The 27,643-nt window shown below is 35.0% G+C and overlaps 1 protein-coding gene across 2 annotated transcripts in view; it reads left to right on the top strand.

The window, feature by feature from the left end:
- Positions 1 to 25,833, top strand: part of PRDM5 (PR/SET domain 5) — an 87,260-nt gene extending 61,427 nt beyond the window's left edge. For both annotated transcript variants that reach the window (XM_072405784.1, XM_072405783.1), the window contains 3 exons: positions 2,086 to 2,171; positions 24,325 to 24,429; positions 24,644 to 25,833. In XM_072405784.1, the coding sequence (XP_072261885.1) occupies positions 2,086 to 2,171; positions 24,325 to 24,429; positions 24,644 to 24,808 (356 nt within the window). In that variant the 3' untranslated portion in view covers positions 24,809 to 25,833. The remainder of the gene's footprint in view (positions 1 to 2,085; positions 2,172 to 24,324; positions 24,430 to 24,643) is intronic.
- The last annotated feature ends 1,810 nt before the right edge of the window (positions 25,834 to 27,643 follow it).

The following is a 27,643-nucleotide window of genomic DNA, read 5'->3' as shown; positions in this document are numbered from 1 at the left end:
TTAGACAATATACCTCTTATCACCTAAATTATATTTTTATCTTGTTGATTGTTATTGTAAATAAAAAGTTGTTTTTTTTTTTATAACTACCAAGAGCCTAAAAAAGTCTCCCTTTCTTCTCCCTGTCCCCCTGCTCCATTTTCCCTATTTTTTGATCAATTATGAGGCTTGGCATAGTCTAGAACTATTTTCTCAAATCAGTCTCACTTCTTGGTACTCTCTCCCTACCCTCTACATTGAAAGAACACATTACTTTATAAATTAAAATAAATATTGGCTGTTCACAAAAAGGTAAGAAACATGCATTCAGCACAGTATAAAAGTTATTAGAAGATTTGGGATATCTAGTTAGGAAGCATAATTGTGAATCAATCTCACTTACTTGGGTGAAACCAACAACAGAAGGTGGGGCAACACTAAGCCAGCCCCCAAAGAGGGAATAGTTTTACCACAAACCATTTCCCCACCATCCTGTAGTGGCACCATGCAGCTTGATTGGTCAGAGAGCATCAGAATTAGCTGCACAGACCTCCATGTGCTAGCTAATGGTACTCTGACCTTTGTTAAGTACCAGGATTTAATCCTTAGACCCATTGTCAGAACTTACCTTGTTGCAGTGGGGCCTTAGTTCCTCCTAGTGCAGGACAATTCCTGTTCTCATGTGTCCAGAGTGTGTAGGCAGTTCCTGGATGATGAAAACAATAACGCCATTGACTGCTCCCATGATCCAATAGAACAGATAGTAACTGGGAAATTTTGTATCAGTGCATCCAACTCCAACATGTAGCACCACATCTTGTCATGGAGCTCAGTGATGCCCTGATCCAGGTCTGGGAGCTTGAGATCCTCCAGAGCACAATCCCATCAGAAACATGTCCAAACTCTCAGTCAGTGCATACAGGCACATGGGGGCCATACACTGTACTGAGCCACATTATGAGTTGATGTGAATAAATTCACATAAAGTTCAATGTAAAGTTTTGTGATTTCAGTTCTTTTATCCTTAGTGTGATTTCAGATCCAGCCCTTAGTAAGTTAATCATTTTGGTTTCCATTGGCTGTTCACTATGTCATTTTATGCTCAGTGAATTTCCCAATGTATATCAATAAAGGTTCTCAAGTTTAATATTTTTTATGTGATTTCAGTTTCCCCTATTTTTGATCAATGTATACTCTGCTGTAGGACAATTTGAAATGTACCTATATTTCCCCAAATATGATCAAATACAAACTATATCTATATCCTCCATAGAAGCATTAATCACAATCCCCAAACGGTGGTATTGTTTGTACCAACATTGTGGTAGGTGGTTTAGGTTGCTCAGGACTGATACTTCCCATTACTATCTCATCAAACTATGATATTTAGACATTATGGTTGCCATTGTTTTGTTTTCACCACACTAAACTGCTGTAGTTGCTACTGCCAGGAAAATAAAACGTTGTACACAGCAGATACATTTTGAATTGTTATTCTTACAGTTTACTTAGAATTGCTACTTTCTGGTATTTTATTAAATGTCACAGATAGTTTGTACTACTGTACCTACCAACATTTCTCCAAATGTAAATGTACATTGTTAGTTAAATATAGAGTAGGGGGAGGATTTGATTACAGTAATTAAATGTGATGGCTTCATTCCAGATGGTGGAAATGTGGAAATGTTCAACAGATGTTTAGTGATGTTAGCACCCTTACGAATAGTGTGTATCAAAGCAGCACTCTGAATAAAAATTCCAGCCACAACAAAATGGTTCATAATTCACCCATTATCTGAACTGTCATATTTGCCCTGCATTTCCCTACATGCATTCATATGTTGTTAGCAAACATCAGGCGGTGAGAAGTTGTGCTTTGATCCAGCCCAGCATGTAGCCAGTGTGCTCTTTTTGTACTTTATGTGAAGTTTTTAAAAGCTCAGATCTTCACTCTCTGTTTTTCTCTTTTCGTAAATGAACATGAACCTCAGGCTAGAAGAATGTGCCTCCTTTGACATAGTCATGCTGAGCTTTCCTGATGTGTCAGGGCAGTGTTTTCTAGCCATGGGTTGCATATGGTAATTGTGATGCTTATCTTGTTTGCAGGTGAGCGCCCCTACCAGTGCCCTTACTGTGACAAAGCTTTCAGTAAGAATGATGGATTAAAGATGCACATTCGGACACATACAAGGGTAAGTGATGAGCAGTAGAAGCTTCTGTAGTAAATAAATATTGTGTATATATCTGTAGAAATAAATGTAATGTTTATTATTATTATTATTATTATTATTACTACTGTACAGTTTTTATATAGCGCTGACATATTACGCAGCGTTGTACAAAGTGGATAGTCATGTCACTAACGGGCCCTCAAAGATGCTCCCTATCATAGTCATATGTCATTATTACAGTCTAAGGTCAATTTTAGGGGGAAGACAATTAACCTAACAGCGTGATTGACACTTGAGCTATCATCAGGGTTTACCTTTTCTCATCCAATCACAGAGCACTAGAGGTGATGAATGGTGAGACTTGTCCCCATTTAACCTCCAGTGCCCGGGGATCCCACTCTGACAGGAGGATTCCCACGACTGTGCAGCAGTGGGAATCATCCTGTCATTGCGGGATAACCTTTAAAAAAATAAAAGTTAGTAAAACAAATCACACACATTCAATAAATTACTTTAACATACATTTTTTTAATACATTTTTTTACACATGAATGTGCGCCGTCAAATCCTGTGTTTTTCGGGTCGGGTCTATTCGAATTCCAACAGCCATATTCAGGTCGAATATAAGGACAACCCGAATTCGAACACCAACACTAGTCACCAGAAGGTATTTTTCCCACAAGCGTCTATTTCTTTCTGAACAAAAATGTCTGTCTCAGTGTTTGCTTAGTTTTTAAGCAATTGGAAAAAAAATATCAATATATTGTATTTACAAACTAATGAGGTCTTACCTAAAATGTTCTCAACATACTTGGAACCCTTTCACATGTATCTGTGCATGTAAACACAACATAGTATATGTGTGATGCAGTGCATTGCCATTTGATTTTACCTGCACATCCATACATCTAAAAAGTGTAAATGTACTAGCCCTTGGTCTCACTATAATGCACTGATCTGCACTGTGCAGTAGTGCAGTTACAATGTATTGGTGCATAAAGGCTTGAAAAAGAGACCCCTAACTTTCCCCACTTATGGCCAAAAAAGGCTGAAATACTCTCATGTGAGATGGAGGTTGTGTAATCCATCTGACATAGTGCAGTGAATATTTAGTGAAGGACAAGTACAATAGAGGAATAAAGCACTGGGAAAATGAGGCTCAGTGAATATAAAAAGGGTCAGAATGTTGTTTATAAGGAAGCTATGGGCCTGATTTATTAAAGCTCTTTATGGCTGGAAAAGATAAACTTTCATCTGTGAATCTAGGTGATCTGGTCTAGGATTCAAAACATATGCTAGCAAATAGCAAATGATTTTGAAGAGATCCATTCCATGTTTGCTGGATCACCCAGGTTCACTGATGAAGGTGTATCTTCTCCAGCCTTGGGGACCTTTAATAAATCAGGCCCTTTACCTTTAAGTAATTGAGCTTCCCTAACACAAAAAAGTCTAAGGTCTTTAACTGGTTAAAAATGCTGTTAGCTTTAGGCAAAAAGTCTGGAAAACATTTTCCTGTTGTTTGATTTTGCATTGTGTAAAAACTATGAACACTGATCCAGCTTCAACAAACTGATAATGTGATTTCTAGAACTGCTGCTATCTGCATTGGCTTTCTGAAGTCAAAAACATAAAGAATCTATGAACTGTTTGTGGCCTTATATTTTAGGTATATTTTATTTGTAGGATCATAAGGAGCAAGTGTTAAAGGTCATGGGTTCTGATTTTACACTAACTTTCAATCTGCTTGATTTACAACAGTAGCCCCACTATTTTGTAATACATTTTCCATTTAATGTTTAAAGCCTTTGCACAGGCTATAATTATTCTCCACACAACAAACTGTTTTAGCTATAGTTCCATGTTAAAAACCTGGAGAATGTCCTGCTCCACCTGTTAGGTGTATGTTATCAAGAGGACATACTTTTGACCCCTCCCAAGTACTTGTAATCACTTTAAGCTTTGTTGAAGAAACATTCTTCACTCACTTCACTATTACACTGAAATTCTGAGCTGTCTGACAAGTTAGGACACAATTACCTACTTGCAAACAAGACAAGAAAGGTTCCACACAAACTGCACCCAGTGAAAGCTGAAAAGTATCTATGTTATATAGCTCCGGATACAGGACAGTATTGATTGAACATGTTGTCTTTTGATGGTCATAATTCGCCAGATACCTCCCTTGTTTAAAGGTGAGAGACCTGTTAGTTATGCATCACCCAACCACACTCAAACATTTTTTATTCTGATTTGAGACTTTGTTTCTTAATTAAAATACAGTGCAAGAAATCCTATTTTCATTGGGAAAAAATGGTCCTTAAAAACAGAAGAGAAATAATTCCATAGACTACTATAGTTGAATTCTGCTCTTGGAAACAATTGTTGCCCAGCTGTTGTGTTGGTCCCAAGGCTTCATTTCTTTGTAATTTATAGATCCAGAACAAGAACTAAGATTAAGATTTCTTTTTTTTAAACTCCAAGAAACCAACATTAAACATTACAAAAAATTGTATGACATAGTCAAAACAAACAGATAACTATCAGTCAACAATATACTGAACATCATAGGTAAATGAGACATCTGCATAAAATGGTCACCCGGAAGGTCAACATTTTGTATACTTTTTTCAAGGAACAAAGAAAAGGAGGGGAAAAAACAAGGAAAAAGCAGGGAGAGAAAGAGGGGATGGAAAAAGGGGGTGAGGGGGGAGGGGGACAAGTCTCCTAAGACAATAAAAATACACAGTGTACAATGCATAGCTTATGTGCATTACAGAAATACATATTCCCAGACATTATGAAAGACTTTACAAAAGAATCTGCATAGTTATCACTGACAGGTAAGATATTCTGCTGACCAAATAAACTGTTCCCAATAAAACCATATACGTGTGTTTTTGGCTTTAGACTGCTCGTCAATTGCTAGATCTTCCATAGCTCTAATATCATTAACTTTATTTATCCATTGTTTAATAGTTGGTTACCCTGTTTGTTTCCATAAAATACGAATGCAGCTTTTTGCAGCTTTTAAAAGGTAATGTAAAAGGGATGCAGTATATTTCTTTCTGGACATGGTGGAGACCTGGAGCAAGGCCAGCTCCGGCTTATCACGAATAGACACATTTGTCAGTGTTTTAATGATATCTGTTACCTTTCTCCAAAATGATTGCAGAAGCTGGCAGTTCCAAAATATATGCAATAATGTTCCCTGGGCACTTTGACAGTACCAGCAAAGATAGCTAACAGCAGGGTACATTTTAGCCAGGACCACCGGCGTTCTGTACCATCTCGTGAGTATTTTGCAATCGGTTTCTTGATATTGGCTGCTAATAGCGAGTAATCTTCCTGCAACTGTCTCTCCGCTGCCCAGCTATCAGAAGCAAGAAATATTCTTTATTCACACTGGCTGGTGGTGGATGCTGCATAGTAGAATCCTTCGGAGTCCTTTAATGATAAAGTGTTTGGTAAAAATGGCGGAAGGAGGCTGCTATTTCTTTGGAGAATTGGTGTACAGAACTTGTTCGTGATGATATACTAGATATATAGGACTGGGACCGCTTTGCTCTGATAGCTCCTAAGATTAAGATTTCTGACTGTACTAGCTTTATGCTTGTTCCAGGTCATCAGGAAACTAATAAACATGGAAATAAGTAAGAAACATGCATTTTTTCCGTCCTCTCCTGTTTTCTTCGGGTTAAGGGAAATCTATCTTAAAATCAGCAGGTTCTCACCTGCTACAGCAATATAAGTTATAGTTAATTCTAAAAATCTTCTCATATATTGGTTTTGATATTGCTTTTGAGGATATATTTATTTATTTATTTATAAATTTGTTCATTTTTTGAGAGATTAGCTTGATATAAAAAAAAAAATCTTTTTAAAATTTGTTGATAAAAGGTTTTCAGGAATCCTGTGTGAAGATGTGGAATGGACTCCCTCAGGAAGTAGTCATAGCACATTCATCTTAGTATGTGATGTAATAATCAAATTGTGAAATTCCTGAGGCTCTTGTGTGCAGGGATATGTGTGATTAAACTGATTTCTATGATTTTACTTTAATGTTGAACTGTAGGATTTGGGAGTATATAATTTAAAAAATCTACCATAAAATTTCCAGCAATGCCAAGGGATCATTGGGGTTCTTTATAGGTTTCTTTCAAATGGCTTATTTAAATGGAGTAGGAAGGTGTCTTGGAAGCATAAATCACAGATACAAGCTTGTTTTTATTTCACAATATCTGATTATGTTATTGAACAGGGGTGTCAAACTCTAACCCCGGGGGCCAAATCTGGCCCCCAACGTCCTTTTTTTGCCCCCAAAGGAATCCTAAATATAAATTGCAGCTGGCCCGCCGCTGCATTGAAATAAAGCCGCTAGTACAATTCCCGGCATTACTCGCGTCTATAGACCAGCGGGCTCTCTGCCTATGAGTGGCCCCGCATTGGACTGTTTTATAGACGCAAGTAATGCCGGAAATTTTAGTTGCGGAGCTATTTCAATGAAGAGGGAGTTCCAGCCCCGCATTGGCCACGTCTGGTATTTCCAGCACTCCCTCTCAGCTGTACTTTTTCTTGCTTCTCCAAGGCATGGACTTGAATGGTTGGATTTTCATAGAAGAAAATTGTTTATAATATTGTAGGCCTGTGCAAAAAAGTTATCATTGAAATTTACTCAGAAGGCTACAAATAGAGAAAGAGGCATAAGATTTTTTCTTAAATACATTTTTTTAAAATTCTTATGCTTCTTTCTCTATTATAGGCTTCTTCCAGATTGAATGTGAAGCAAAACCTCTTTGTTTCCATATGAAAAGGTTTTATATCTAATAAGAAAGAAAAATTTCCTCAAATTTTTAAATAAATTTCCAATGTCCAAGTTTTTAATTTTGGCCTTCTGTGCATTTGAGTTTGACACCCCAGTTATAGAATGTGTCAAGTGGTGTTAGTACATTTTTTATTTGTAATTTACAATTTGTAAAATTTTAAATAAATTGTGACGTAATGAATATATAGTACAGTATTTTAAAAAAGAAAAAAACTGAACTATAGCCAACACTGCTCTGACGGGAAAGATAGTGAAAGTACAATGAAGAAAATTACATGTGTGTACACAGCCTTAGGTTCCCTTATTGATTGTTGATCGGATCCCATAAAATAATGGGACTATAGGAGGTGAGGCTTATTTCTAAGGGACCTGTTTTATCTCAGAACTCAGGCTCCCTGACTACAAAGGTTTTAAAATTTAGTAATGGTAATAATAGTCAGCTGTGGTTGGCTGCTTTGATAATGAATTTCAAAACTTTCAAAATGCTTACAGGTTCATTTTAGGTAAATGTGTCTTCCTCTTTGTTGTAGTGACTACCACAAAATGCTAGGCACAATGTATTTAGATATATCTTTTAACACTTAGTAGATCAGTGATGGGTGTTTAGAAATATACAATCATGTTTCCTTTTGTATAGATGTTATGGTAGATATATTGAGAACCCTGTACGCATTGCAAATTTTTCACTTCATTTGTAAGATGTTTGGTGTTAGCTAAAGTTAGCTAGGTTTTCCCTGAGAGTACTTTATCCAATGTTTGCATCTTCAGGTTTCCCAATAGACTAAAGTGGAGTTTGTTTTTTAGAGATAGATAGAAATGTAAGATAATTTTTCCCACGAAATAGGATACAGCCTGTTTTCCTGTGAGAAACGTACAGTGTAAATGGATAATTCTGCAATATTATCCTGATTAGCCCTTGTGTATCATGAAAGAATAAAAATAATCATTTTTATATGCTTATAGTAAGGGGATGTTTCCTACTTTTGTACACATTTACTTTATTTGTTATGGCCAGAAGTGAAAAAGGTAAACAATTTAAAAATATATCCTTTTTAGGGTAATATAAAATATTGCACATTTTCAAAAAAAAAAGCAAAATAAATAGGTGAACTCAATAGCTTAAGCTGAAACTTATGCAAACAACTGAAAGAGTCATAGGACTTGGCTCAGTCAGAGGTTTTAGTCAAATAAAGCTAACTGAAAGACAAGTAGCTACTGTTTTGGGAATTCTTACTTATATTAAATTGGATATCAATATAAATTGAATGGTATGGATATCAAACAAAAGACAGATATAAAATAGTTGAAATTATTGCATGTAAAAAAAATGAAGACTTCAGAACCACATAAAATAATTCCATCTAATTGTAAAGATATGTTCATTTGATATATATATATATATATATATATATATATATATATATATATATATATATATATTTTTATTAATATTATTTTAATTTATTTTTTCATTTCAGTGACTATGCACCTTTCTGTTTGGAATTTGATCTAATGTCATTTGACTTCCTTAGTGTTTGATTAATATGTCAAAGGGCAGAGAGAAGCACATCCTCTGAAACCACAATCTGTATTACTTAATGCCTAACACAAAGCTTTTGAAATACCTTAGCTTTATTCAGGTAATTCATTTTATCCGATAGATTTGCCTGTTCTAGATGACCCTCAATCTGTTTGGTGCTCAGGAGGTCTCAGAGTTCCTAGCTAAAGGGGTAAAAGACGTTTCTGATGGACCTCTTAGATAAGTTATTTCCTTTCTATTGCCTTGTAGCACAAAGGCTTGGCTTGTTTGAAACAAGCATATTTGTACTTTGTGTCCTGGGAAATAGAGGACTAAATCTAATTATCTTCTGCATCAACATTTTTTCTGTTTACATGATCAGAAACACATTCTAGAACAGTTTAGTCATTTCTTAGAATCATTTCCAAGGGAGGGATGCCATATCAGCTAAGTCTTATTTTACCTAAAAAATAAAATGTATTGTGTTTAAAAAAAAAAAAAAGTTATAGACATTAGAATTAACTAAAAATAGATGAACCAAATTAGTTAAGCAAAAGTATTCTATTAATGCAATATATTCTAACTTTTGTGAACTATAATAATATTTGACTGCAAAAAAAATATTTCATAGAATTTTATCTTTTCTGCTAATTTTAAAATTTCCATAAATCTGTTGCAAAAATATTTCCAAACATAAAAAAAACACAAAAGGGTAGAATCGTTACCCATTAATTAACGTTAATCGTAAAGCTAGGGAGGTAACCCAGGAATATCATATTGGCTGTATGCAAGATATGCAGTATGCAAGTTGCATCGAACAGAAATGGTTCAAATTTTTATGTACATGGGAGTAACATTATTATTTATATTCCAGGTTTTCAGATAAGCCTTTATTTTGTCCCCTAATGGTTTCCTGTTGTATTTAGACACCACAGTAAATTCACAAAATATGATATTTGAAGGTGCAGTGATGGGCTCCAAATTTCTCATTTGTTTCCACTATAGTAGATTAGGTCCCATGTCAATATCAATTAGGTCTTATGATGGCCGCACACAGATTGTATAATCTCCTAGACTTGCCAACATGTAATGTTCTATGCAGTTAGGTCCAAAGGTATTGTACAATTGTATTGTGTATGGTAAAGGTTGACCATCACACAGACATACACAAATTTGAAGCATACGTGTTTATCTTGCTATGTGAATGTGTTTATATGTGTTATAATCAGCAGTTCTGTGATTAGGAGTTTGTTTTAAAGAGTTACCACAGCAAAATGGAGACTGTCTCTGATCAATAGGTGATCTTTCTTTTTCAAATACATTACATTCAAATATGAACCATAAACCCAAACTCTTAAATACGTTTTTAGGGAGACAAACAATAACAGCTCTGTAGAGAATTCCTATGAGGTGTTGTAAAGCATATCTTTACAGTAATATATGACAGTTCCAATGCTTCTTCTGTCTTGGAGTTCCCAATCCTCTTTCATAGTATATACGTTATTAAAGAATTTAAATTACATGTAGACAAGGCCTAGCTTTCACTGATATCATTAACGTGTGTCAACTGAATCATTATGCTAGCCTAAATAAATTAGCTTTTACTAAGCACTACTGAAAAGGAATTCCAATGTTTGACTTAGGTCTAACAGCTGCCAGAAGTGTACACAGTAGGGAACCCTGTGTAGATTTGGATGGCTCAGCTCAAAGTGGAAAAATAAGTGTTGAGTGAGGACCACCCTTGGAAATCAGGGATATCATTGCCAGTGATTTCACTATTGCAATTACACACTTGCCAATCGATAAAAAACAATGTAGCAGTAACATGAAAACCAGATCTCTTGGAATATTCCTTGTGTGATTTCATGAAAGTGATATGCAGTGTCATGACCTTGTAGCTCTTTTTGATTTCCGCTCAGCACGAAGTGTTCACTGCTTTGACCCTTGCAAATCTGGACAGAGCTTGTGAATATTAGGATCTTCACACTATGATGAGTGTGCCAGTGTTTTGTTTAGTCCATGGCGAACAATTATTAAAATATTGTACTAAATAATTATAAAAAAAAAACTTTCAGCCTATCTCAGAGTGCTTTTTACTCTGAAATATCCACTTGATATTCTGGATTTTGCAAAATCAAGAAGAGTTTCCTTGATACAAAATAGACAGTTAGCATTAAACTGAGAAATAGGCAATGTCAGCACATCAGCGATGATCTATGTTCTTGTGTAAAGAATTAACTGATAAAGTGATTAGGTTTCACAGACAATTGGATTTACACACTTGTTTTATTCTCCTATGCCTGATTTGTTTTCTGTTTGCTGACATATATTAATGTTTGTTTTATTGATGTATATTAGCATTCTGGTTCCCTATCCCGTACACTGAGCCAGTCACTTCACAACCTGCCTGGTTTTTTCAATCTAGATCAATACGCACAAACATTAGGTGGAGTCCAATTACCCTATTAGGATATTTATTAATTGTGGGAGAAAACCAGATGACCTGCATCATATATACTCAAGTGAATAAATGTGGCTTATAGGGTACAGAGGGATGACTCTGCTGCTTTTGTGAGAGCTACTAAGAAGCATACCTAGCATTTCAGATACCTGAGACATATACTTTTTTTAATATCCCTCCAGTAATAAATATGAAATTAAACATTATGCATGCTGGGGGTAGATTGTAGTAGCAGCTGTAAGTATGCCTGCAACTTTATGCTAATGCTTTATTTTATGTAGTTGCCAAAAGTTAAAAATAAATAACAGGTATGTTTTAAGGAGATTGGTAGAAAAAAAAATGCCCTTCTGCCAAACACTTGGGCCTGGGAAATACAGTACTTCTACTGGTAGTTTCCCATGCCTATTCATGTAGTATGCAATTATAAAAGTGTCTAGGTAGCACTTCCACTTGACCATTTCTACCAACATATTCTGCAGCACATAAATGTATTCATCTACACCTAGTTTGCCTTTTATAGGTGCACATAAACCCAGACTCTTGTATAAACTGAAAATTGCTCAGATCATAACGAGTTATGAGTAGATATTAGTGGTGTATATGTAGGAGTGAGCCTTGGCTTCAATGTTTTTTTGGGAAAGACAAAAAGAAAAGCATGATACACTTAGAACCCAGGTGTTCCCAGGTTTCCCTCTGAAACCCAGAGTCATTCCCAAGTCAGTTAATTAAGTTGTTTAAGTATTTTCTATACAGTTCTATATATTTAGAAACCTGGGAAAATCCTTAAATTAGTGTATTGATGCAAAATAAAATACCCCAAGGCAAAGCTGATTAGATCCTTCTATTATGTATTTGTGATAATTTTCCCTGCTACATGCAGTAAATTCCCAGAAGAACCATACAGTCTATCTTTTATTATATTTATATATTTGTTCCCGATATAACTGAGATGGGTTAGAAAGTAAGAAATATTACTGTTAAACATAAATATATATTTCATTGATTTGATGTTTCCAACTGTCGGCATATACAGACCCTAGCTCAGACACTCTGATTGGGTGGGTAATTGTTACCCTACAGTAACACTGTTGCTGGGGTTGTCTGCTCACTGTACATTATATATAATATGATAAACTATTTAATTATTTAACATAGTTAATTATTCATGGATGAGATGATTTGATGCAGGCAAAGTTTAACCACTGTTAAAAGTATTTTGCTATTTTTACACAGCTGTGCAGTTAGCGGAGATGTTTAATGAGTTCACATGGTTAATTTCTTTGTTATTTCCAGCATTGTAATGCACATTTGTACCAAACAATACAGGGTCAGTTTAATTACAAATCGATATATATATACAAAATGATCAAATTATTATTATATTCAATGTTACAATACATTAAACAACAATTTCTTTAGTATTGTTTTACCATAACACAAATTAAAATAGCTCTCTCGTAAAGATGCATGGTGTAGTTAGACTGCCCTAGCCTGCCCAGAGCTGGATCACTAATAATGCATTCTCCAGCAAAATAACAACTGAGACATACACTGACCAGGTATTGGGAAGTCTTTAAGTCCAGCACATGTGCCCAGAACATGACTTTTCACACCTTATTTAGAACCACATATTGTTAAGATGGTATTACACTAGTATTTCCTTTATGAATATCTGATTAGCACACTGCCATATAAGCACCTCATAAATGTTTTATAGACAGCAGTGGCCTTGTAATCTCCACTGATTGTAGTAGTGAACGTTAAACAAATGGGTATCTTGCATTACATTTTTACAGTGCCCACTAGTTGAAGCATTTATCCCTCCTCAACCCAAGTTGTTTTAAGTAAGCACTTATGCAAATGTATTAGTCCTTTATTATTATAAATATGCTGACTTTGTATAAATCCATAATTAATATTTTATTATAAATCCTAGCTTTCAGAAGGAATACTTCACTCCTATTCTATGGCTTTTAAAAGCATCTGTGCAATATTTTTTTAATTGTGATTTTTATTTGGGCTACACAAATTCCACTGGAGCAAGTCCTTTCTTTGATGAGGTCAACGAAACATTAATTCTGGTGAAACTGTAGTAGGTTATGGTAAATGATTATTTAGATTAGTGTAGCTCTGTGTTATCACCTCCAAGCTGAATAATACCCACTTGAAAACATTAGAATATACTAGACCAACTGATAACCAAAGTCTGGAATGGTCACACAATTTCACTTTAGTAAACTTTGAAAGTGAAGAGCCTTTTTATGAAATAGGTTCATAATTAGGGATTACAGTATTTTTTGCTTTTTGCCTTTTTCCATTATATATGTATAATACAATAAAAATAAAATGATGTTTCCTCACTAAAAACATCAAGAATATGGGGTGAATATGCAAGACTGCCCACCCCTGCATGATAACCATACATTATACATTCTAAGGTTGAAATAAAATGGAGTCTAAAGCTGCTTACACACGTGCAATTTTTGTCGTTGGAAAGGATCTTTCACGATCCTTTCCAACGACAAAGGACTACACGATGCATGAACGGTGCTGTACATACAGCACCGTTCTGCTCTATGGAGAGAGGAGGGGAAGAGCGACGGAGCGGCACCCTGCTGCGCGCTCTCCCCTTTCCCTTGCATTAGGATCGGTCGTCGTTCATCGTTCGTGGATCCGCCAGGAAGGTCGTTCGGTGGATGGACGACGCCGACTGTACGCACGCCAGATTTTTGCCCGATATCTGGCCGATGCCCATTATCGGGCAAGAAAAATCTGACGTGTGTACGCAGCTTAAGAGTACATGTACACATATTAAAGCTCCAAGAGCCTAGTTGGAGCTTGCATGCTAATAGGCTCGTTGTAGGCTAATAGTACCTCATTGATTTAAATTTTGCTAAATTAGCACAAATAATCTAGTTGAAAACAGAATGCCATGGATAGACTAACTTATATTTTATTGTAATATTTATTATATTGTGCATAGTACTACAGCACTGTACTTTTAAAATATTTCTATCATTAGACATGGGATACCTTGAAGCAATTATTAAGTCAGTTGTTCTCCAGGGACACCAGAGCTTAATAAGCAGAAAGAGAGTCCTGTTTGTGCATTTTATACTTTTCACACATAACTATAAAAATGTGACCCCCATTAACTTCTAGAAACTATGATCTCTAACACTTAGTCACAGGTACCAGCAGGGGTTGTCCACCTACTGAGCAGAGTTAATAGGAAGCAGCACTGGCTAACTTAGGTATTTCTTTGTTATTTTCTGTCAGGCATAACAATGCATATGAGCACATACACGCTGCATATTTACAATCATTTTTTAATTCTAGACTAACATACCAGCATAACATACAAACAATGAGGGTTTCCTAAGATCCTTCATATCATAAATTGTGTTTTATTTTTCATCTAACGTGCCAATCACTGCAGTTGTGTTACTTCTCCCACAAAGGTAAGAAAAAAGAACATGGAGACATCTACATGAATAGAGTATGTACCTTTGTACTTACACCACCTGTATAAATACTACATACCTGTGTGACTGTTTTAATTCATTAGGGTTGTGTTATTATGTAAATATTCATAAGTAGGAGATTTATTTCTTAGAAGGTCATAGCACACATTTCAGTAATCTATGAAGTGAAAACCTATTGATCCATACCTGCTGTTTGATTTTATTGTATATTAGATGGACAATATCCATTTTATTTGTGTCTTCCAGGGAACATGGTAATATTTAATTACAATGGATTCTGATTCCGCAGAGAATCCTTTCCTATTTCAGCTGCCGTGATAACATTTTGAGTATTAATAACAGTTGCAGCTTTTTACAATACCTATATGTACAAGCATAAATTATATTCAGTTACTTGTAATGTCTATCATCATTTGAATGCCTTGCTTCTAATTAGGGATTATTGGTATGGGGTGAGGCAAAGCTCAAATCTTAAAGCTTGTATTTGGGCTACTATGAGTCTTAAGTCTTCTTCTAATTTTGTATAATATATTTATCAAAACCATATCTAATATTGAGGCACACACCTAAGGGTCTCACAAAAGACATAAGTTAACACTGCAGAAGGTCACAATAATTAAGGTTGCCTGGATTTCTTTATGGTTGCCATTGTACTTCATTCTCCATATTTTGTATTGTTGCCCTTTGCCAGGAAGTGACATATGTAATAATTTTCCAAGTATATATGTTTGTGAATTTCAAAGTATAGAGTTACCTGTAAGATGCCTTAAAGCTAAACTTTCATAAAAAAAACTGATAAAATAAAAAAATAACACCTTGATTTCTCCACAATCCAGTCTAGTAGGTTCCGCATTGACCCGGCTTTTTCTTTCTTTCCAGCACGGACAGGACATCAGGCTAGGCCATCTCCTTTCTTCTTTTTCTGGCTCCTCACGTCACTTGATGTGTTTTCTTAAAAATGTAAAAAAAAAAAAAAAAAAGTGCACACGCGCAAAAAATATTTTAAAAACACATTCACTATAAACAAGGGTTAGCCACCCTTTCATTTAATGTTAAAAATGTGGTGATAGAAGGTTGCCCTCTTTCCCCTATTTCATTTAACCTGGCCCTAGACCCCCTTCTCTGACTTTTAGAAGCTTTACCAGATTTTAAAAGCATCCCAGTGGGATCACACACCCTTAAAATAACTGCTTTTGCAGATGACTTGTTATTTATATCAAATCCCAAATGCAGTTTTACTTCTATTTTAGATTTAATTACCCAATATGGTCTTAACTTGGGTTATACCATTAATCTTGATAAATCAAAAGCTTTGTATTTGAAAAATTTGGGAGACCAATATGGAGCAGAGCCTACCCATTTATAAGGTGTAAGGAGAAGATACAGTATCTGGGAGTTTAGATCACCAAATATCTCTATAAATTATATTCTTAGAATATAGAACCAATTCTTAGAGCTCTTAGCGAACAAGTGCGTAATTGGTCTAAACTGATGCTTTCATATTTGGTGAGAATCAGTTTATTAAAAATGGTCATTTTCCCCAGACTTCTGTATATTCTCCAAACTTTACCTTTAGTGATTAAAAAACCTGACATCAAGAATGTCTAAAGGATGTTTTCCAAATTTATATGGGGGGGTAAACATGCCAGGCTGAGATAAGGTGTCCTACAACAACCAACCCGGAACATTCCTGATATTGAACTGTACAATGCTGCCTCTATTATGCGAATTATCAAAGATTGGCTAGACGACACTTCTATGTATGCTAATTCCGCACCAGACCAACAATGCATCCCAAATATTAATTTAAAATATGTTCTGCACATACATAGAGATTTACTTCCTGAGGATGTTACATTAAACCCTTTACTGTATTCGTGTTGGTTAGTGTGGTATAAGATCTGAGGAAGGCATCTTTTGAATTGTCACTTTTCTCTTTTTTTGCCTTACTGGGGCAATTTGGACCTTCCTCACACTTTAACGATTAAATCACTAGTAGATACGAGTACAGAGCGGCCCCTGCAATTTGAAGCAGTGGTGACTGAATTTCCTTTTTTGAGATCGGCAATATATATTTATATGCAATTGCAGTCATACACCTCGAGAATATTGAAGTCCTTGTCTGCTAAGGATTGGAAAAATACTTTGGGTAGTTTGCTGTTAAAGGGTAACCCTACTCTACTAGGTAAACAGTATTCGACTAGGAGAATGGGTCCAGTTAGATGGTCTGACCATTTTCTAAATAAAACTGCTGATGATATTCTAACAGCATTTTCCAAGATTTGGTCCGCTCTCCCTTCAACAATGTACAGGGAGATGACTCTTAGAATTTATCATGGGGTGTACATATCCCCCCATTCTGTGTATTTTATGGGTTATGTTCCCACTTCTAAATGTGGCAAGTCAAGTGTGCCCATTATCAAGCGGATTTGTTCCATGCCTTTTGGAACTGCCAGAAAAAAAAAACCATTTTGGCAAGAGGTAGCTCATTATGTAACCTCTTCTTTGAATAACTATGTTCCACTGACCCTGGACAGGACAATTTAGGGTACATACAATTTGCAAGGAGCCCGGATTACTAGGAGAAGCCAGAATTTATTTTCTTTCCCTTGTGGCTAAAAAACAATGTTACATAAATGGTTAGAGTCAAAGCAACTGACACTCAAGCTTTTGAAGGAGAAACCAAAGCGTGTTTTTGAAAATGGTCTGGATTGAAGCCTCCCTGGAAAAAGAATAAAATTGCAAGGTTTTTTGAAACATGGAAATCATACATAGAGACTCAACCTCACTCAATAAAGCGTCAAATTATAAATACCTTTGAACATACCTCTTGGTATGCTTTGAGAATGCTGGATATAGATCCTCCGGTGGTTGTAGACAATATTTATTATGGAAATTATTGCAATTGTTAGTATGGTTTATTGACTAACTTTTCCTCTTCCATATTTCACATATGTCTATTTAAATGCTTGTATATTTGTTTTTTTATATATATAGTATAGATCAATAAACTGCTATCACTGGATTACTACTACTGCATTTTACCCTTTTATTTTTTATCAGGAAGGGCTGGTAGGAAAAAAATATTATTATTATTAATATTATAAAGTATTTATATAGCAACAACATAGTAGGAAGTGCTGTACATTAGGGATGTTTACAACTTAAAAAAATATTTAGTTTCTTATAAAATGGTTCTCAAAAGAAGGCCCTGACATTATAACTCAGGCTTGCATATTGGCAAATTTAAAATGCTTACAGTGCCCCGTAGATACCCTTGTTCATTATAGTACAAATAAAAGTATGTATAAAATTTTCTGGCCATAACAACTCTCAAACCCAATGTGTGCATGAAGATTTTGGCTCTTCCCACCTTTATGAGGGCATCATCAAGGTACATTTACCACATGGTTGTGTAGGCTTCCAAAGCAGGGCTTGGACTAGGAGTTTGCATCTGAAGACCTCATAGGTACAAAAGTGAAATTCAAAGTATCAATCCCCCCTGTGCTGCACAGTAGGGTTACAGTTTAGGTTTACCAAGCTCCTATGTCCAATAACATTTCCCTGAAATGGTGCCCCATCATCTGTGTAAATTTAAAATATATAACCATGTGTTATTTATATGTGATTGACAAAAATGTTCTGTGGTTTGATGTTTGCTGCAAAGAATTATGAGATTTATTGATAAGTGGACAATTATTTTGTAACTAGCATTCAGGTTTCCTATATTTTAGCAACAGAAACAAATGTTCTATGTAGTACATGTAAAAAATATATATATAAAACAAGAAATTTTCAAAATTATTTTTTTGTCTGCGGTCTAAGGTAAATAGCTAACTGAACTTAAGATATTTGCATGTTTACTTAGGAAATGCATATATTCCACACCTTTCACCACTCATTTCAACACTAAATTCCTGCTGTGTGCTGCTGTTATTTTAATAGATATCTTATCTATGCAAAAATGTTTGGGATCGTGAAAGTGTTTTACAGCACAGAATATTCTGTATATGCAATGAACATAAATGAGTCCCTTTTTTCCTCTTATCAATACTAATCATTTATGGGTTTTTTCACACAACTGTGCCACAAACTGTCAACACACAAATTTAATATTATTTAACCATAATTTATATTTTATGGGGTTAATTTATTAAATAATGTCAGATATTTATTAATTTATTAAGTGTCAGAGCTGACACTTTTGCTAAACCTAATGACCATATTAGGTTCTAAGCCAAAAAGGGTGGATGAGGCTGGGGAAAAGCAGTATTCCTCTGTGCATTGTAATCTGAATGTATAGGGGTCTATATATAAAGCAGAGAATCCAACATTTATCAAAACATAATGGTGGACAATCAATCTCTGCCACTGAAACACTGCAGTTGTTTATGTATTACTACTTCATTTTTGTATTTATTACATGCTAACAGTATACGTGCCTTATAATGACTTATAATAGTGCCAGTCTGTTGCAGTACCTATATAGGTGAGCCCAGGCTGAGGGAAGGAGAAACAGCAGAAAGTTGTGCTTGGAAGGAAGGGTGGAGATAGCTCTAGTCATAGCTCTAGTCTGCGGCTTTTCATTTCGCAGTCCAGCTGCAGGCTGGGAAAAAAGAAGTCATGTTGCTGAACTGCAGCGCAGAAAAATCTGGCCTCCTACTCTTTTAGACAAGGCTGTTCTTTATGGCAGAGTTTTGTAAATAACAGGTCTAGATGGAATGAAAAACAAATCCCTTGGCAGGTAAAACACCACCATATATACATCTAATCTGTGAATTTGGCTGTATGACTGGAGCTTTAAACTATGCACCTAAAAACTAAAGTTATAAAAGGTTGTCCATCTACAAAGGTGTGTTTTTGTTTCCATCATGACATTTACATAAAACAGAATGAGGTCATACATGTATTTGGAACTTATTCACTGCATAAATATAGAGTTAAGATGACAAACAATAGGTTAAGCATTTACTTTTGTCAATAGAAAATATTTTAGATGTACATTTTTATTCCAAGCAAAGTATAAATAAAATCTAAGGTTTCATTAACATTCACTTTCCTTTTGGTTTTGGTACCCAGAAGCTGATCCTTGCACATCCAGTAGATCAGCAAGAAAAATGTCCTCATACCCCTGAAGTGTTTGAGTTAACCCGATCCTACATAGGAAAATCCCTTGGTTTCCACATTTGTCTATATTGCACTATAGTTTAATCATCTTTTGTGGTTAAACAAGCACATGTAGTTTAAAACAAACTCAACTAGGCCCTTTCTGCCAACCAGAACCTTCATTGTAAAACACATAACAAGGGCAGAAATATATTTTTATAGAGAACAAGGCTGCATCACTAATAATAATGTTACAATGGTGGTTTTTATAGCATTATCTGTGAGACCTTCTGTAAGTGTCATCTGTGAGACGTTTTGAAATATTGAATTGTTTATCTAACAAGCATGTGGCAGACTGCAGTCATATCCTCTTTGATAACATCAGAAAGAGTTGCTCAATCACAACAGCAATGCAACCATCACATATTATATTTTCCTAGTGGAACTGCCGGTATCTTGCACTACCTCTTAGAAATTTGCTGGGAATCAATTTTTCCTCCTTATTTCATTTTCCGGTTAACTCATAACTCTAGGGGTGTCTCATTTCTAAATCCACACAATTTAAATTTCTATAAAATCAACGTACCTAACGTATTTTTTATTTAATCCTCAGTTATACCAGGAAGATATGTTTGTATTTCTAAAGACGTATTCACCTTTAATATGTGAGTCTTTTCACGTTTAATACCTTACTTATCTCACATGTTACTGCACTAGCACGTGCAAACAGGTGCAGCCAGAAACAAATATTTGGGGTTTATAGATAATGCCAAGTCCCACAAATTATTATTAAGTTTTAAGGAGTACATGCAAGCTTTAAAAAATTATCTTTATTTACTTCTCGGAGTAAAAGGAAATTTTGTTCCACGTGGTTGTAAGGAAGTAGGTATGCAGTAAGTTGACTTCCACAATATCCATTATTATAGTTTACACTTAAAAATACACAAAATTGGACTGGGGTTCAACCCTGTTACATTTGTGGATCCAACATATTAAGCATAATCATTTTGTTAGAATAAAGCTTTTCTAGATTTTGAAGTTTAGTTGCACTGTTCACTGCTGACCTCACTATTTGACCAACTTAGTTACTGGGAAGCTAATTCTACCTTAATATAACCCTTAAGATTTTCTAACTCTACCGTCAGAGCTAAACCAGGTCCCATGGGAAATAATGAAATTCATCTTGTAAAAAATAGCTTATCTCTGTTCATCATACTGCTTCATAAAAGAAGGATTTGCCCCATTTTGTCATACAATACCAGGAATCCAGCGGCAGTATTTTATCATAACCAGTTTAAGTGTACAATATTGTGGTATCCTTATGAAAACTTCAGTTAGTCGATATCTAATAATACAATGTAATTGGTATGTCAGAAAATGGTAAATTTTATTTCACTGAAAATTACTTTTACTACTATTTGATAGAAAAGCACCAGTTCTATCTTTCTAAAGCTATAGTGCTTGCGTTCTATTTTCATGTATTATATGTTAATTTATTAAAAGGCCTGTAAAAAGTAATGTAAATGAAATAATACATTTGGGGAAATAAGCTAATATACTAGTTTTATACTGTATACAATGTTCAGGTATGCAAGTGCATTAGTAAATTGCACAAATTTAAATGACTTAAAGGTTGACTTAAGTCAAATTTCTTTCCTAAAATTGTTTGAGGAGAGAGTAGAATGCAGATGTATTACTGCTTTTACATACAGTCATACAGTCTTTTCTGCTACTTGGCAGACATAGTATACACTTCTGCATTTGTTTGCATTTTGTTCTCCTTTGTACAGAAATGAGGCTATATGTCTGCCTAGAGCAGTACTTTGTGTTACTAAGCTGATAAAAGAGTTGTATATAGGTAATAGCAACAGAGACATACCTATCCTAACATACGTTGTGTATAATGCTCATACTGATTTTTGGTTGTATGATCATCTAAATAACTATGTAGGGTTGCATCAGCGCACATACAATTTCTGCAAATATACATGGATGCTCAACTTTAGTAAAGCCAGATCTCTCTATAGTGTAGGTCTAAAATAAATCTGTACAGCCTATGTTTCCTGGAATTATTTTACAGTTTTGGCAGCTGGCAGCTTGACACCTTAACGCACCCAAAGAAAGCTGTCATACTGTATTCTAAATTACAGACTGGTTTCCACTATAGTTGCGACCAACCTGAAAGAGCCAAAAATGTGTTTTGTTTTTTTTTTACTTTCGTATTGACATATTGACAGTAGTGTAATATAAAAGTGAGCCTGGTAGAATCTACAACTGCTACCCTGCAAATGCCATTATATAGAATAAATATTCTATTTATTCTCCTTGATTTTATACATTTCATCATTCCACAGAAAAAAAGTTGCCGTTATAAATTGATCGTCCCATCTTCTGAAACTCAGGGCTTAGCACTCCTAATATTTATACTTTATTAAGATATATTTTACAGATATTTCATGGTGCTTTCTTGTCATGAGGGCTATTGTAGAGGGCAGCTCCCCATCTGTTTAAATCCAGAGTGTTGTGGAGGAAGGAAGCTTTAAACCCTCTAGAGATATAGAGATCAGTATGGAAACATAAACCAGTTGTAAGGAAACGTGTTACTTTGGTCAGTTTTCATAAGCCATAAAACAGCATTCCATGTTGTTTCAGAGACGAGGTACACTGTGTTAATTTCCAAAATGCATATTAAATACATTTAAAATGGAAATAGCTCAGCTGTGTTACATGCTGACGTCAAATATTAGATGTGAATCTATATTGTTGGCACAAGACAAACCAAGAATTTTTTTTTTATTTCTTTGAAGTCAGTAGAAGCATACCATGCTTAAAAATATAAAGAATTACTGATGCATAACTTGAGAATATTCAAAACTAGGTGTTTGTCAATATTTTTGTGTTTTTAATACAAAACAGTTTACTCAAATCAGCCATTAAAAATATAATTTGATATTCTAAATCGATTAATTGACAATCTGAATGGTTGCTGTGGTTTACTATCCATTGTTATTTTTTGATGTTTTTTTGAAAAATACTTTAAAGGGGGGCTGATTATAAAACAGGGAATCAGACATTTTCTTGTGGGAATCTTCCAGGTCCACGTGATTTAATGGCAGTAATTGATTCCCACCAAGGAATGTATGAGGGAATGTCAGATTCTCTGCTTTATAAATATAGCTCTAAATGTCATGTTTAGGTGATAAAATAGTTTAGGTAAAATCACTTTAAACAAGGGGCCTGATTTATTGAGCTCTCCAAGGCTAGAGAAGATATACTTTTATCATGTTAGCAAATGATTTCAATAGTGGACCAGATCTATTTCAGGTTCACTAATAAAAGTGTATCTTCTCCAGTCTTGGAGAGCTTTAAGAATCCAGGGCCAAAGTTGCCAATCCTGTGACATTTTTTATTTTTGACTGCTTTCACCCGACTAACCATATAAGTGTGACGGGTATGGTCAGAACGTTAACTTGGTGAATGAGACAGTACTAAGCAAGCTGACAGCTGTCAGCAATAACAGGCTCACACAACTTTAAACTCTAAGTGGTCTCTTTTTAAAGTGGACAATCTGGCAATCACTAAAACATTTCCTTGTGGAAAATCAGTTACTGCTAATAAAACACATAGAGATCTGATGATTCTTCATCAGGAATGGTTTAGTGTGTGTCAGAATAACTGCTTTATATATAGAACCCTAGTTGTGTTTCCAGCCATTAATATTTCGTTCTGTATAGAGCAAGAAAGGGTTAAACCCCCTATCAGGTTATTTTTTATTATTTGCACCCTGTTAGATTTTCTTTCCTTTCCTGTACTAAAGACATAACAAGAAATTTAAGGAAATCTCTTGAACATAAGTGAAACAGAAACAGTGTTGGCCACTTAAAATGTTGTATTTCTCTAACTTTTTTTTTCCTCGTGCCATTGATCTTGGCAATTTTCTGAAGATTTAAAAAACATTGTGTGAATAATTTACCTATCTGTACAGACGAAATAAATTAAATTAATTTTCACATTGAATAATTAAAGTTATATTCACAAAATATGTGTTAAGACTCTAAACTCCTTTAGTAAATCATACCAATTACAATATTACTGAACACACTCAATCATGGAAAGAAGTGATTGCTCTCTTTTCTCTGAAGTGTTAAATTTCCAACTGTATGACCAGTTTACAGGCCACCTGAACACCAATAACACAGTAGCACCTTAAACCATACAACTGCACACATCTCTCCATGATCCTTTCTTACAATACTATTTCCTTTCTGCAGCAGTCACAGTCCACTGCTTCATCCTGTACATCCCTACATCTATCATCCTGAGAATTTATATGAGACTTTTATAAGATTACACTGTTTATTATGTTGGATTATACAGCTTAACTATATTATTTGTTCAGGTTTGTATAAAGAATATTTTTTTTTCTCTTTTTTTCTCACGTTTCAGGAAATTATCCTAATCTTTTTTTAATGCCTCCGATGTATATTTTGACTTCCTTGTAAGATGATGGACAGGGAAATGACATAAAGAAGACAAATGAGGTGGCAAGACACTGGTGTGGATTGCTGCATTTTTATTATGATAATCTCTGTTTTTGACTGTGATAAAATGTCTATATCAGTTCATTTGCCCTTGTCATAGGAAAGAGGATATAGCTAAAGTATGAATGTTTACTAGAGCATTAGGCATTGCATTGGATTGGTTTTTTTACTTGTATGTTTTTTTTTTAGTATGTGTAGTCTAGAATAAACTTATTTTCTTCTTTTTTTTATTATTTACAGGAGAAGCCATACCAGTGTACTGAATGCAACAAGGCCTTCAGCCAGAAACGTGGGCTAGATGAACACATGAGGACTCACACCGGTGAAAAACCATTCCAGTGTGATGTAAGTAGAGGGATACATTGTTGTTGTGTTATTACATCATCCACGGCTACAATGGTTACCATATAGGCACTTTAGAATAATGAAAAGTCTTTTTGAGAACTTGATACACATTTTGTTAAATACTTTGCTTGTATTGCTTTGTATGTCTTAAAGAAGTCCTGCTTCATTCCCCTGAAAAATGAATATTTACAATTTTTTTAATTTACTTTTTCAGGTTTGTGATCTGTCCTTCAGTCTGAAAAAAATGTTGATTCGACACAAACTGACTCACAATCCAAATCGTCCAATGGCAGAGTGCCAGCTTTGCCACAAGAAGTTTACAAGAAATGACTACCTCAAGGTGCACATGGAGAACGTACATGGAGAGACAGACAGTTAATTTGCAGATGATAGTTTACAACTTGGATTATATTTTGAAGTTTCATTTTGCCTATTTATAATATACATTAATTAGATGGAAATCAAGTTCAATATATAAAGTTTCTAGCCTTCTTCCTCACAGACCTTGCTTACTGTAAAGACAAAAATGAAAACAGATACTCATTTACCACCCCCCCCCCCCCCTCTACACACACACACTCCCATTTCATGGCACCTAGGTGAGCACTCCAGCAAGAATTGGGGAATGTAAAGTACACCAAATCTCCCAAGAAGACTGCCCTGCCACTGTGCGGCACCATTTTCTCATGTAATTTGGAATATCATTTTGCAGGATCATGACATACCCTCTGCACCACAAAGCCAGAGGAGAAGGTGAATATTTTTTTCCTTCAAGCGGTTGTCTTTTTAAATTTGTTGCCTAGTGTTTCAACGGGGGGAGAGGGAGAAAATAAACAGCGGACATTGTGCTAGGTTCAAGGCCAGCTTTAAGGGCCAAATATGGGTATAAAAGTAATGGCACTTTATTTATATTGATAAGATTTTCATTCATTGTTTAATGTGCTCATCAAAATAGAGAATAATGTTAGATTTTGTCCTATGTTTACACTGTGCAGTATCCTTAAATGTATGTTGAACTCTATGTTAATTTTTTTTTACGCTGATTTTTTTTTTTTATCAATTCCTTTTGCAAGGTTCTATTTTTTTAATATGTTTAGAATTTCGAATACAGTGGTATCATCAATGAAATAAAACACAGCACCAAGACTATCATTCATAAGCTGGATATAAATAGTTCATTATTTCCAATAATTGATGCATGTTTGGCTGCAGTAAATTGTGGCTTCAGCCTTCAATATGTGGGTAGCCTTGTTGACTGTGTTTGATATTTCATTGGCATTAGTAGGAATTTTAAACAAAAGTCTTATATCTTGGGTTATAGGAAAAATATATGTCTCTATACTTTATGTGTCTTTGTAGTCTACTTCTTTTATCAATTTGTAAGAATAAAAACTTTCAAGATAATGTGAATTTGTTCTTTATTATGTTATGCTGCCAGGAAAGCTCTTGAGTCTCCTTTTTCACATTTTAGAGCAATGGTGTGTGCTGTTTGTAATGTACAATGTTATTTCTGTATTTGTGAATGTTGTAAAATAGCTGTTTGTGGGGATATAGCCTTAACATGGTAGCATTAGCAGACTTCTGTGCTGAGCTCCTTCTGCTTTTTTGAGAAATAGCAGTACCAGGCTATCAAACTGAACACCTGCTGGACAGACATGCCTAAGTTCTTTAGTATTTCCAGTATCCCATTGTTACATATATGTCATGTCCTTGTGAGCCATTTGATCCATATATGAAACACATGGTCCTCTTGTGAGCCACACCACAGTGAACCGCAAATTACATATATGGATAAAGCTATTACTCCCCCTTCTTCCCTGAATTCACCAGAATGGTCTACTAGGGGTCAGTAAGTGACTCTGCTCTTCCAAACCATGTTCCTTTGCTGGTATCCCAACAAACTGTTATCTCTGAAGTTATCATGACAGAAATGAAATTGATTTTCCCTGATTACCAAATTTGAAATAATTCACCGGGCAGCTATAAGAGGAATGAAACAAGACATAGCTAAAGTCAATGATTTGGAGGTAGAAATGTATGAAATGGGACATAGAGTTTTCCAGTTGGAGAGGGATAAAGACTATCATTACTAACAGTTGCCGTCTCTTAGATAGATACTTTCATTTTGAACAGTCTCCTTATCTTTAATAAAAAAGACTTGCACTGGTAATGTTGTGGAAGATACTGTTGCACACACCAACTCCTCTGGGCACCCAGTCTCTTTAATTGAACTGGTTCATAGAGCCCTTGACTAATAAGTTAAAAGGGTCAAAATGAGGGAGGCCCGGAAGAACAACTTGGTGGATCTCAATGCAACCAAAGTCTGCCATTTACCTGATATATCTTGCAAAACTCTTTAGTGATATTTCATCTGAATTCAATACTGCACAAAATAAGAGAAGTTGGGATTACTTAAGAGATTTAGCTAGTTCAGATGTATTGAGGTGTGGGCACTGTGTGGAGTGGGTTGAAGTGTCCTTTGCCACTCTAGGGTCTAAGTATTCACACATATTGTTCACTCATTTATGTACAATAACTCTGCACTCTGCATTCCCAAAATGACTTGGATGAACCAAGGGACTGCAATCAATGCAGGATGTATTCTCTAAGTGCTCATTCCTTTGGCATATTTGGTTTGTTACCTTTCCGTTACTAGATCTTTGTAATGTTTGAGGATTTAGTAAAATAATGTATTACCATGTATTGTGTTTGATAATTGCCATTACCCTTCCTTTCTTTGAAATAAAAAAATGTTTTTACAAAAAAAATAGATTTTATACAAACTGAATTCATGTAAATATTCTAAACTTTACTCTAAAAGTTGACTCTTCATTTGTCATCTTGAGCTCATGTGGCACTGTAAAAAACTGAAAATAGTTGTTTTGTTATTGTTATGTCAGATATACCCTACTCTATGTCAGTAATACACTTTCTATCCAAAAAATGTACAACTCTACTAATATAAAAGTTGCTTTAGTACACCTGAAAGAGCACATTGATCAGCGATTGGCATTCTGCTTTACAATAAACTCCACTCATAATTGCTGTTTGCTAACTAGAATCATAACAAACAATCAAGTAATTGAATAACACATGCATTTAAATGCAATGATACACAATTTTATTCCAAAGTGGTAAATATGTTTAGAAAATGTATTATTACATTGTAATTCTAGCATCATGTGCTCATTTGTGCCATCTTGTGTTGTATTGC

The sequence above is a fragment of the Pyxicephalus adspersus genome, chromosome 3, assembly GCF_032062135.1.
Source record: "Pyxicephalus adspersus chromosome 3, UCB_Pads_2.0, whole genome shotgun sequence".
NCBI lineage: Eukaryota > Metazoa > Chordata > Amphibia > Anura > Pyxicephalidae > Pyxicephalus > Pyxicephalus adspersus.
The sequence above is the reverse complement of the archived record's forward strand: the minus strand, read 5'-3'. Positions and strand labels throughout refer to the sequence as shown.